The 13,660-nt window shown below is 46.6% G+C and overlaps 1 protein-coding gene across 6 annotated transcripts in view; it reads left to right on the top strand.

Moving 5' to 3' along the window:
* LOC142582277 (galactosylceramide sulfotransferase-like) overlaps positions 1 to 13,660 on the top strand; it is a 221,846-nt gene that overhangs the window by 141,823 nt on the left and 66,363 nt on the right. For all 6 annotated transcript variants that reach the window (XM_075691779.1, XM_075691776.1, XM_075691777.1 and 3 more), the window contains one exon: positions 1,571 to 1,681. In XM_075691779.1, coding sequence (XP_075547894.1) covers positions 1,643 to 1,681 — 39 coding nt within the window. In that variant the 5' untranslated portion in view covers positions 1,571 to 1,642. The remainder of the gene's footprint in view (positions 1 to 1,570; positions 1,682 to 13,660) is intronic.

Raw genomic sequence — 13,660 nt, 5'->3', positions numbered from 1 at the left:
CGTGAATTTCGACTTGAGTCTTTCTTCTGCAGGGATTTAAGCATTCCCGCTTCGTACTTCGCATTCCCGCTACAACATTCTTCACGTCGTACTCCTTATCATTATTGCTTGTGTTCTAGCTCTTATGGCTGGCTTCCAGGGTTAATAACGTAGAGGGGAAAAATTATGCCTTATATCAGGAGTGGGATATGAGGCATAATCAGCTTGCAAGAGCAGACGCTGAAAATAATCCCGAGCATTTCCCGTTGTCGTACAGATTACAGTGGAGTTTATCATACTGAGGCGTGACAGTAAATTGAGTATGCAGTGATCGTGTTCACATTATCGCTAGTCAAAATTTATCGCTGTGTGCAATTTACTGGCGCCTGTTGCCATATCTTGACGCAAGTGGCGTTACGAAGAGACCAAATGAAGTTAATTGAAAGTGCCTTGGTCATGGTACGTTGTCAGATGTTTGTGCTCACAGCGAACACAAGAGTTCTTAGTTCTTCATGGTACGACGCATCGGACTTATAGAAAGGGCTGAGTAGAAGAATGGTAGCATGTAATGCACGCCGACTGCGCACTGCGTAGAGAGAGAGAGAGAGAGAGAGTAAAACATCTTTATTAATGATATTTGAATGGCGAGAGCAGTGTGGGAGGAACCCTCAGTCCAGGGTCCCTAAGATGATTCCGGCGATGTTTCGAGCCCGTTGTATCACAGCTCGGAGGACCTCGGGAGGTCCGTCGCGGAGGGCATCGTCCCACAGCTCTTTGTTGCGTAAGGGGTAAAGGAGAGTTGGCAAGGGAGGAACGAGGTTCGCAGTGCACTCAATCGTGACGTGGAAGATTGTGGGCGAGCTGCCACAGCCAGGGCAACGATCTGCATAACAGTGTGGGTAGAATTTATTGAGAGAGACAAGATTTGGAAAAGTGTCGGTTTGTAACTGGCGTAATGCCGCTGCTTCCTCTCGCGAGATGGACGGTGGTGGGAAACTCTGAAAACGCTTCTAGTACGAAGGCCGCTGTTATTTGAAGCGCTCGCGGAACCGTCGGCCATGCTAATTTTCTGTCGCCGAGAGCTCGCACAACGACACACAGCGCCCGTTATCAAAGTCATACGCTCTGTATGCTTGGGCAATTTATAAGAAACTCGTAAGCATGAAAGATAGCGAAGAAAGGAAGATACGCAGACTTGAGCGGCAGCCCCGTAGGATCGTGAAGCTCGAGAGCACTGGTGCGCATTTACGGATGCGAAAGAGAGCGCGGAACTAACTGAAGTCCTTTCGCTTCGGTGCATCAAGATATTGGGCATGTAGCCATGGTAATATTGGGCATGCAGCCAGCTGTGAACACCGAAGTCTAGCATCACCATTTGCTGTACCATGCAGTGGACTTGGGCACTTGCGGGGCATCACGTGTGGTGCCTTCGTTGAACAGCCTTAACTTCAGCCACCTGCACTTAAAAAGTTTATTCTAATGGCTGTCAATGTTCCCTCATTCTGCTTTTTCGCTCGCCGTATTTTTCCATCCTTATTTTTCGTGCCTGATTAAGAGAATTAATCTCTGCATTGCTTCCTTTGTCTCGCAGGTATCGTCTGCCTACGCAGTCGGACTGATGCGTTCAGCGGTCGGTTGGCGAGTTGACTAGTCAGTGGCCGCCATGACATGCAGAGCGCACGACTACAAGGCTCTGCTCAAGGTGAGCTTCTGTCGCCAATCTGTGGTACTGAGTACTTCGCGCACCTCCTTGCTCAAAGTTCTCGATCTGGCCAGCGAGGGTTGTGTTGATCTCGTGGAGAAAGCGAAAAACTTGAGCACTTATTTCCAATTCTAAGTGTCGTTACATAAGAGATTCCGCTAGGCCGGCACCTCTATCCCTTGCAAAAGTCGTTATACAAGTTCTGTTGGGTTTCTATTTACTATTTGTAGCTTTTCATGGAGTTTCAATTAAAATGCAGTTTCATTTCACCAGCGATCTTTATGAATGATAGACTGAGTGGAAGAAACGATCAACATACGAGCGAAAAAGAAGCAAAATATAGAGCACACTCTAACCTAAGAGAACAGAAACTGCGCACCAGGTCACGTTCGCCGGACCTCAATAAAGTTTTACCATACCATACCACACCATACCATACCAAGTACCCGTATGTATGCGCGTGTGCACATTGAGCAATGTGCAGGACTTCTAAGCTATCATGGTTAGCAAAGTGCCATAAATATTGGTGTACGCTATACAGGGGGATCATTTTTAAGTTTTATAGTAATTTTAGAAATCACCTGTTGCCGATAACATAGTTCTAGTCCTTGAGCTAGATTGTTCAGAGAGGCGGGCATTACTATAGCACGCGAAATCGAAACACATATATAACTAATTAACAAAAAATCACAAATTCACTTCTTAACTAATTACCTTACGACGCACATTGAAATTTAATAACTTTTTTTAGCTGGTGAGCTTGCAAGGTGTATCCACTTAAAATGAATTTTCAGGATGACACCAGGTTTGAGATATCATTTCCCAAAGTATGGAACAAAATACATAGGCGTTCCGGTTACTTTTGTGCTTCAATGCATAGCGAAGTGTTTTGTTAAAAAAAATAGTTGGAACAACAGTGAATTTTTACGGCAAGTTTGATGGCGCATATCTGCAGTTCAGTCTTTCGATTTCTCGAGGAAGTAATGCCCGCCACTGTGAATAATCCAGCTCAAGTACTAGAATTATGTTAGCTGCGACAGGCTAATTTTGAAAATTCCATGAAGCTTAAAAATGATCACCCTGTATAATGTGACACTCCGATTCCACAAATGTATTCACGCGTTTCCCCTACGATACCGAACCTTTTTTAAATACGAGACCCAACCAACTGCGTTTTGACAGAGCTGGTATTTTCAACCCTAGCAACATCACTGAATAAAATAATAATAGTAAAGGTAAGATAAATAATGTTGATTTCCAATCCGCTGTTTCAATATATATATATATATATATATATATATATATATATATATATATATATATATATATATATATATATATATATATATATATATGTGTGTGTGTGTGTGTGTGTGTACTCACGACTATGGTAGTGTATGTGGAACATCCTATTTACTGCAGGTGTGTCACGTCGTACGAGAACTTTTTTTAATGCTAAAGCATTATACGCCCCTTTACGCGATAATCCGTCGGCGTGACAGAAAGATGGTGCCAAAAATGGCCGACGGCGTAAAGAGTAAAAACACGGAAAAAAAAGAAAGTAAATTGACGCCTTTGAAAAGAAAATTTGGTGCATTTCGGTCTGGGTGGAAATCGAGCCCGGGCCTCCGGGGTGCGAGACGAGCGCTCTTCTCCGATGCCACGACGGCTCCACGGTTCTCGCTGAACAAAGCTCTGGCCTAGTGCGTGCGTCGTTGGGCGCCTAACGGCGCAGGTACTGGGGAGGAGGTGGCGCCACTTCGTGAGTGTGCATAATGAGCGCGTTCATGACGTGCTACCTGAAGGCATCGAAGCTGCCGGATTCGAGGCCCTCGCTATGTATTGAACGAGAAGAAAGGAAATCCATGGGCCCGATTATTATTAGTAAAATCATAGGAAGCCAACAATGACACCAAGAAGAGCACAGAAGTTATTTGCAGTTCTTAATTGAATTGTTAGACACAGCTGGCAGCTCCGTTCTACCTAACCAATGTGCTGATATTCTAAATTACATCTTTTCGAGAAATTTCTCCGTGGTTAAAAATACTAGTCTTCCAAACATTTTTTTCATTACAGTTGCCAATTCATGCCTTCATTATTGTTGTCACGGCTGCAATTACGAAACTCATCAACAACTTAAAGCACCATCCCTACCCTGGTTATGATTCGATTGATTGCAAATTTTTGAAAAATACTTGTTTACAGTTCAATCACACTAACAAAAATATTTCAGCGATCACTTGACGCATCAAGTCTTACAACTCAATGGAACATGGGGAAGGTGATTCCAATTTTCAAATCGGGTAATAAAGGTTCACCATGTAATGTACATGCTGCAAGCCTGTAGAACACATATTCTCGAACCTTGTCACCTTTCTTGAATCTGACTCCCTTATCTCACTAGCTCAACATGGCGTTCGGAAATCATTTTCGTGCGAAACACAGCTCATATCATAACTACACCGCATTCTTGATCGTTCTTCGTTAGCTGACTGTGTGGAGGTAAGCTTGTTAGCAGGCACATGCGGCAGTATTAAGTTGTCTTAATCCAGTTACAGAGACAGACTCATGTCGTCTTGCCTCAGGGCAGAACGCCTCAAGCTGTCGCGTTCTCAGCGAGTTCGCGACAGTACGCTTCCAATTTTCAAATCGGGTAATAAATGTTCACCATGTAATGTACATGCTGCAAGCCTGTAGAACACATATTCTCGAACCTTGTCACCTTTCTTTGAATCTGACTCCCTTATCTCACTAGCTCAACATGGCGTTCGGAAATCATTTTCGTGCGAAACACAGCTCATATCATAACTACACCGCATTCTTGATCGTTCTTCGTTAGCTGACTGTGTTTAGTTAACTTTTCTGAGGCGCTCCAAAAGGTCTCCCACATACTTCTATTTCATAAACTTTGTCAACTTAATGTTGATCGTAGTCTTTATTTGTGGATCAAATATTTCTTTTCAAATCATTCCAATTTGTTGTAGCCAATGAACATTCGTCTAACCAATGTCCTGTTCAATCTCGAGTCCCACAAGGCCCCTTCTTTTCCTCATCTACATTAACGACCTCCCTTCTCTAGTTTCTCCTTTTGTAGACGTTGCTTCTCTAGACGACTGCGTAATTTTCCTTGAAATATTTACTGATAACAATGCTAACATTCTTCAGTCAGCATTAAATTTTATGTATAAGTAGCGTAATACTTAGCTAATGTAATTGAATATTTACAAGTCTTAAGTGATGCGTGCCTGTGCATCTTGTAGTCATTTTACATATTACCTAAACAACTCTCCCTTAGTCGCGGTTTCTTCCTATAAATATTTAGGTGTTCATATCACATCTAATGTAAGTTGGTCTTTGCATCTTGAGAAGATAATTAACAACGCTAATCACATGTTAGGTTACTCGCGCCGTAACTTTTCAGCAGCTCCTTTATATTGAAAGCTCTTGTTATATAAAACACTCATTCGATCTGAATTAGAGTACGCCACTCCAATCTGCGATCCAAGCACTAACAATTTGGTTGTTTCACTAAAAATGGTACCGAATCGTTCTACTCGCTTCTGTTCCTCTTATAAACGCACTGCCAGTATAACTTCCATGAAATCGGTTATCTCTTTTTCGTCATTGGCATCCTGCTGAAAGAAATTTCGCTTGAACTTTTTTCATACGCTTTACTATAACCCTAATATCACCCGACCCTCCGTGACGAATTTATTCTTCAGCCACATTATATATCTGCCTGTGCTGACCGTCGCTTTAAGGTTAATGTCGAGCCATGTCCCCCCCCCCCCCATACTAAAACCTTTTTTTACTCTTTTTTGAATTTGAATCGCCTTCCTTCCGACATTGTTTACATTTATGACAACAACTGATTTAAATCTGCTTTAGCGAACATTGTGTAATTAGGAGTTACCATCCTTTATCATGCTTATGTTATTGTCCACTATGTTTATTGTCTACCCACTCCCCTCTGTATGGCTTCGGCCCTGAAGGTAAATAAATAAATAAATAGAAAGGAAAGTGAACGAAGAAAACTAGATAAGTAGATAGAATGTTCCACTTCCATGGCCGTCAGTGGTGGCGCTGGCTAACACTCCGAGGGTTAGTTCTAGCAGACAGACATAAATACACCCGAAAGTGGATGGAAAAACGACGCCGCGGGAGCTCGGTTGGGAAGGTCATCGCACGCGTATGCGAAGACGTGGGTTCGCATCCCACCTCCGGCCATTTGTTTTTCGTCCACTTTCTTTTCCATTTATTTATGATTAATTCTGTTCAGAACTGCAAATAACTTCTTCTATGCTCTCCTTGGTTTCATTGTTCGTTGGCTTCTTATGATTTGAATACATATACATACATATACAGGGTGTCCCAATCATCATGCACCAAGATTTAAAAATATACAAATGCCACGTAGCTGGATATAACCAAGGTAATGTTGTTTGCCCTCGCTTGGAGATACTCAGGTTATTCTTTTGCATTCTACCTAATTACATAATTAGTATTGATTAATTAACTAACTTTTCAAATATTATAATTAGATGAAAAGGGTCAATGAGAAAATTGTAGAGCAACATGTAAAACTTCCGATACAGCTTTCTGTTGCTCAATATGTTCTACGTGACTGTCTTTCCGAGCGGGAAAGAAGCCCGCGAGTGCACGCAAATTGCCTCGAGCGGCCAGCTGCGCACAACCCTGCTGGAGAGGAATAATTCAGTAGTAGCGCTGGTGCCGTGCCCTTCCAAGCGTGTGAATCGCATGTTAATAAATAAAATGCCAATTTTCTTATTCTTTTAAAGGGGTTGTGCGTTTATGGTTTATTTTCTATCGGGTTGCCCCTGTGCCCAAGACAGCGCGTGTGGAGCTAAGCTTGTTAGCAGGCGCACGCGGCAGTATTAAGTTGTCTTAATCCAGTTACGGAGACAGAGACTCATGTCGTCTTGCCTCAGGACAGAACGCCTCAAGCTGTCGCGTTCTCAGCGAACGCAATTACTTGCGAGGCATCGATCACCAGCTGCTCGACAGGCACCGCTCGCCCTAAAGAAAGCCGTTCTTTGCAACTTGACGACCGAATACACTTACTAAGGAAGCGATCGGTGGGACGTCTCTTCCGCTCTGACGTCTCTTCTATTGTGCTTCGCACACAGCATGATGCGCAGCGTATAAAAATCACGAGCGCGCGAAACGACACGAGATAATGCAAAATAAAAAAGAAACGCGAAGCAACCCTGTTAAGGGTCGGGGAAACCGAAGGGCGTCTTCAGCTGCTGAGCCTCTCAATCATTAGTTCGTACGGGAAGCAGCAACGGACGCAGTTACCTGCCTTCAATTTTATTTTTCTCCCTATCGCTTCGAGGAGTTGTTTTTTGGAAGCCGTGTTGTTATGGACGCCTGTCACCGACGGCCTGTCCGATGGTCGGGCAGCCCTACTTTGGCCGCGGCGCCCACTTAGGAGCAAATCGGTTAATCGAAAACCGATGTCAGCCAGCCGGACCGCCATCGGCGCCAGTCGTTAGCCCCGTGGCTCCGTAAGCATAGTGGAGCCACGCCATCTCGATGCGCAATCAATAGCGGCTCCACTTCGGAGGTCGTGCTGCCTGCGTTTGTGGCGCTTGCGACGGGAGCGCGTCCTGTGCGTGAGCGCTGGTGACGTTCGCAGCCTCGTGAATGAGACTTCCGTACGGCACTCTGCTACCATGGCTGCGATTTAAGAAAAGAGAGAGATAGAGAGAGCAAGTCGAATGGCTTGACTTTCACCTTACATGAAAGATAGGAGAAAACGCATCTTGTATATACATGGAAGTATGACATGCTCCTTCTCCCCTCATTAGCATACAAAACTCCCTTTCTCCCTTCTGTATAAAGCACTGCTTCCGGTATACAGCGTCAATTTCACGTAACATTCTTCTTATTTTTTTTGTTAGTTGCAATGCTCTCTATATCGAACATATAGAGCTAGCTCTTTCCAGCAGTGTCATGTCCGTTGCTATCAACGTCTCCTTTTCCACTGGGACGAAATAGCGAACAGCCGTCGTCTACTCCTACGCCCAGCACGTCATGGCCCTTGGCCGAAATCATCGCTGTCTCTCACATTCATTGTTGCTTAGTTTACAAATCATAGTCGCCCCACCTATTGTAAAAGCATTTGCTCCTTCCTCTCACGATCACAACCGCTAGCACAAGTGACTGGTTCGAAGATGTGCTTGCTCTGTTGAGCTATTTTCCTGTGTTTTGTTTCACATTTGCATGGTGCTGAAGTGGAATCGGTGCAGTACGTAAATCTACAGTGAACTAGAATATGTACACTAAACAGCCGAGGCTGCCGAGAGAAACCACGTGTCGCTACGCGTCAGAGCTTACGCTCCGGCTTCCGAATACTATGAAACGGAGTAGAACATTTGGAGCTCTGGCCTTGAAAGCGCTGTGCTCCAGAGCTCGATTCCTCAGCATTAACCGCTTTAACCTCCTCACCAGCGAAGCTTAGCATTTGCCGACACTCCTTTAGGCTACATTAAGGGGTACGATTTAAAGTGCCGAAATTAAACAGCGCGTGCGCCGTAGTATAAGGCTACATATTAATTCTGATGAGGTCGTCTGGAATAACTATAACTTCGTGCTTGACGTTTAGATGAGCGATTATGTTGCAAATGTCGCATACGCGAGCAATAATCGTGCCTTCGAAATAGATGTAAAGCGCTCCCCTGTCTATGCGAAAGACTGATGGGGATCATTCAGAGGAAGTCGGCGTTGTGGGTTGTTGAAAACAGGTGCGGGAGATAACAGACGCGTCGAGAAAAAAGAAAGGCTCAAGGCATGAGAAGAAACGCGGTGCTGGAGAGTGGTGGGGGGGGGGGGGGGGCGGCGCAGACAATTACGCCAGCGTCATGTGCCAGTGCGGCGTCGTTCATGTCCGAATATAGGAGACAGCCGCTACTGTAATCACGGAGATTCAGCCCCCCTTGGTGGAAGCAGCGCGGAAATGGGATTCTGAAGAGCCAGAGCAATGTGCCGCTCGCTTGGAAGTCGCTCGGCGTCAAAGATGCTTCGTTTAGAAAAAGCGAGGACTGAAGGTCGCGGAGCTTTTCGTCACATGTTGAGGCAGAATTTTCATTCACTGGGAATGTATGGTGGGAGATAAGGCAATTATAGAATCATCCAGGGGATAACATGATGATTTCATGATTCTTTTGACTCGTCATTGACCTTCCCAGAAACACTGGTGTGTGAGTGTGCACATACATGCAGGCTCCGAGCTCGCGCGAACTTAATTCTTTCAGTTACCCGTAAACGTCGTGTTGTTTCTTTTGTTCTTGCGGTACGTTATGCCTATGAATAGCTAAGATATACAGCCTGCAAACTAAACCTTTCTAAAATAACGCGTACAGTGCATTCTTTGTTTTAAGATAAGTACGTTGTCGTACTGACCAGTAATCAACAAATGCCGGAACATCGATCCATAAGAACCGTCTCGTGCAAGGGGCGTGCGATACGGAGCTCAATGCGGCCTGAATAGATCGTTGTATCCTCAAATCATCGATGTTATGGTGTTCATTATATTTTTGTGCCTGTGGTGCCTTCTCTTTCCCGAGCAAGCGCGCTCTCGGCGCCCATTACCTTGACGGCCTATGGGCGCACACGCCATGCGGCGGAGAAGAACGACGGGCGCAACGAGTGCGATAATGGCCTGTCAACATGACGGCCTCGCTTCGAATCCTACACGCCGCTTTTTCCCTGGCTCCAGTGAGCACGTCGGTGATGACAGACATTCCTGCAGTATAATATCGAACGGGCGCCGGCTCTCGCTGGCGCCAGCATACGTCGTTTGTTCGTCTCTCGTATACACAGAGTCGTTTATCTGGGGCTCTTGCTTTGTTTCTGCACGAAACCATATCGAACGCAGGACCTGTACCACTGTTCTGTCGGTTCTCGTTCTCCCAACCTATGCATTTCCTGTTTATTGTTCGTTATTTACTTACTGCGGGCTAAGTTAGACACGCAGCGCAAGAGAAGGTTGATGTGATCGCGAGTGGCGGACAGTAGGTGTTCGTGCGTGTGTGCGTGCACCGACGCCACCAGCTGCCGGCGTGCACAGTGTGGCGTGAGAAGGGTAATCTATACCGGAGCGTTCCGTCGTCGGCGTTTTCACGAGGGACGCGTCCGCGAAAGACCAGCCATAAAACTCTGCCCAGGCAAACGAAGAAGCGAAGCGCGTAAAAAGCGGCCCACGAAGGCGGCGGAAGCGGCGACGATCGTCGTACAAAAAAAGGGCGCGCGTGGCATCGCAGAAATAAAAAGGTGCTCAGCGTCGTCATCAAGGAAACAACCGTTCGCGGCGCCTCCTGGAGTGAGATATGACCGCGGGCTGGCACTGGCTGCAGGCTGCGCCGTTTCGAGACGGCACCGACGGCGACGACGACGGCTCTGGCGCTTTCGCAACTTTGTTCCTTCGGGCAGTGCACTTTTGTAGGTCTTCCTCCTCCGTATTCTATCATCGCTTTCGCCGTGCTCTACCTAGTGGCTTCTTGTTGCTGTACGTATCGCCTCTCAGTTGTCTGCCTATCGTCTCTCTCTCACTTTGTTTCTAAGGTGCACATTTGTTCGCCCTCTGTACTTTCGCTGTGTTATTGATGCACATTGCGTATAGTTTCGATGCATCTTTCGACGCGATATAGGCGACCCTTTTTGTTTCCTTACAATGCCACTTTTTATTTCGCTGTCCATTCGTCGGTAGGCGGCGTCACCATCGCAAGCAAGCGCAAACACCCGCGCCTGAGAAGCAGTTCTTCTGCGCTTGGAAAACTGTTCAGTATTTTAAGTTCCAGTGTTAAAGTAGGGAGAGCCATACGAACGCGTCAGGCAAGCGCGTCTTTACCAAAGCTCTTGGTCGCTTGCCCACTTCACACTGTCTTTTACAAATTCGTTCCTATTTTCTCCCCGTCTCTCTACCCTGGTTCCTTCCGGAAGCTGCACTAGTGTTACTACTGGAACCTTTCGGTATCTTTTGGCTTCCTGCTGCTACTTTTTTTTATTTACTCTCAATTTTCTCGCTCGCCTCGTCGTGTGCTTTGTCGTGCGCAGAGCACCACTTGGAAATTGCGCGGGTGCCTTGGCCCTCCAACTTATTTTTCACTCGAGTTTGCGATGCATTTTGCTCCAAAAAAAAAAAAGGCAGGGATGGGGGGTGGGGCAAGCAAGAAAGGAGCGAAGCGACAGCGATGAAGGTAAATATCGACAGATCTAGAAAGGAGGGCGCAAGGATCGAGATGCAGTGACTGCACCATTAAAACGGCTGATATTCTTTTCCCACTTGTTTCATCCGTGCTCCGGCAGTGTTGTGCGCTGGAGCGGTAAATATCGAGAGTGGCGGCGCGCGTTCGCGGCAGTTGCGCGGGCTCCTTCGGTCTCCGCGGAGCGATAGCTCGCGCTCCGGCAAACGTCGGCGCATCCGAGGGGATAGGCCTTTCATTGCCCGTGCCGGTCTGCGAGGCTGGCGCTGACTCAAAGGATCGGAAAAGCTCAGAGAGGAGCAAGCAGGAAACTCTTCAGGTGCAGCCAGTTTTTAAAGGTTTTGCGCACCACTGTGCTCACTTTATCTTCATAACTGCATGACAGCTGAAATGGTACGCGATAGAAGCCGTACCGATAGCGGTATGTGGCACGTCTGTTCGTATTGCTTGCGCGGTGCTTCAGCTGACGCTTATTACGAATGTGCACTGTCTACGTCGCTTACACATCTGGAACATGGAAAGCGACAGCGAAGCGAGCTCAAGGAAAGACGTACAAGTGATTTTAACTAAATCATTCAGCAACAGAAATACTGAGTGCACTAGTTCTCAAAACATTCGGTCGTAGTTCATGCATTGCTCCGTGTTCATTTTTCGTTCGCATTGCTTGTCCACAAACTTGCAGCTCTTTACACACATCAAACCTGCCGCGGCGTGTTAGTGGCTACAGGCTGTTGCACTGCTAAGCACGAGGTAGCGGGATCAAACCCCGGCTGCGGCGGCCGCATTTCGACGGAGGAAGAATGCATAGACGCGTGTGTCCTGTGCATTGCATCTTTCATCGCCCCCATCCCTCTCCCATGTGTAGGGTAGCGAACCGGTTAAGCTAAACTGGTTAACCTCCCTGCCTTTCCTTCTCCACTTTTTCCTTCCTTCCTCCTTCCTGAAGGCTCCGTGGTGGTCAAAATTAATCCGGAGTCCGCCACTACGGCGTGAATCACGATCAAATCGTGGTTTTTGCACGTAAAACCCCATAACTTAATCAATTATTTTTTTAGCGCTCCACCTTACGCTTTATGTGTACAAGTAACCTTGCAGGCAGTTGCGCTAGCACAGACACGGTTGGTTCTAGTTAAACCGATATGTGACACACACGCTGCACCATGTCGCCGGTACGGTGTGCCGTATGTCTGACTTTGTTCTGCAACCGAAAGAGTGGCGCTCGCGTTTGATTTATCTCTGCACATTGCGACAGAGGTTACAACGCTGTAATGACCCCCTTCGAAGGGGAAATGAACGGGTTAAACATGCTCACGCGTAAACATGTAAGTGATGCCGTTCCTCACTGGCGCAAGAGAAGTGCCTGAGCAGAGTTCTCTGACCCCCTTTTTTTCGCAGTAACAATGCATGGTCTACGGTGGAAATAAAATTTTGTTCATTCATTTATTCATCGAAGTCAGTTGCTGCGCTTGTTTTCCGGAGTCAGCCAAGTTTGAGAGCGGCCGTATGTTACCTTTTTCTTTCTATGTGTGTTAGCGATGATGAAATGCCCTCAATGTATGCTTAATGTGTCACTGAACAGCTCCCGAAAGTGTCCTCGCAAAATGTTACGTGCACATATGTTTCATAGCTAGCGTGCTCAGAGAATGAACCTGATTGGTTCGGTTGTTAGCTGCAACGCGGTAGCGTTATGGTAAAGCGCCTTTAAATGTCGAGCGACGATCTTTCGCACGCCCTCCACCCTCCCCGCTTTTTAATTTCTCTTTCGCCCCGCTACAGGAAACGCCCGCCTTTCTTTGGGACATTTTTAAAACAGACATTTTGCCTGCGACCTCGCGTATCAGGCCAAAACGTTCGACTCGATAGCCATGCTCTTGTCGAACAGCGAAGGAACAACCGGGCCCCCAGGCAAGAGCTTAATAAGGGCCGTTAGGGCCCGCTGGAAACTCCGGAATCGCCAAATGATCGTTTATCTTCTTTGTTATTTTCCTGTGCTTTTTGCTCTTCGGGCTTGTTTTCGTGAGTAGCGATGATGGTCTTCTGGTGGAAACGACTGTCTAGTCGCGTTTTGATGAGACAATTTACGAGCTTCTTACTCAGCGTGTTTACTAAAAGACGGGTCCTTATCATTTGGCAGGCGAACTGCGTGCCTGCGTAACACTGTAAGCTCCAGACGTTCCATATTGTAATGGGCTTAGGAAAGTAACATATAGAGGCTAGGCTAGTTGCATGGATGCAATGAGGAAACACTTGCATATGTGACACACCCCTCCTCCCCATTTACATAAAGCTTTCAGTTAGTGGCTTCTTTTCTGGTGCATCGCAAAGTTGGGTGCTTCGCGCGCCACAGAAGACGGCGTGCTTCCTCTCAGCTTCCTTCCCTTTCGTACGGGCGAGGGTGAACCGCGATCGTCGTCACCTCTCGCACGCTTTCTCTCGCATATACAGCGTAGGGCGCGCGGAGACGGTGTTATCGCCCTTGACTTTATACGGAACTTCACGGCGACGCCGACGGAAGAAATGCGCTTGGAGTGTCCATATAGTTGCTATCGCAATGAAGATGTCGCAGTACACGGTGAAAATGAAAACAAAGGAATGAGAACATCACACTATAACCCATGCTATAGTGCTAGGCTCTTTCAGAAAAGATAAATACGGCCACTAGCAAGCCCTTGGGCCAATGCCATTGACACAGAGGTGTCGAAGAAAGCGAACGGTCGCTTTTACACCATTGACCAAGTCTCGGATGACTTCC

This window comes from Dermacentor variabilis, chromosome 5, assembly GCF_050947875.1.
Source record: "Dermacentor variabilis isolate Ectoservices chromosome 5, ASM5094787v1, whole genome shotgun sequence".
NCBI lineage: Eukaryota > Metazoa > Arthropoda > Arachnida > Ixodida > Ixodidae > Dermacentor > Dermacentor variabilis.
This window is presented reverse-complemented; position numbering and strand designations above follow the sequence as displayed.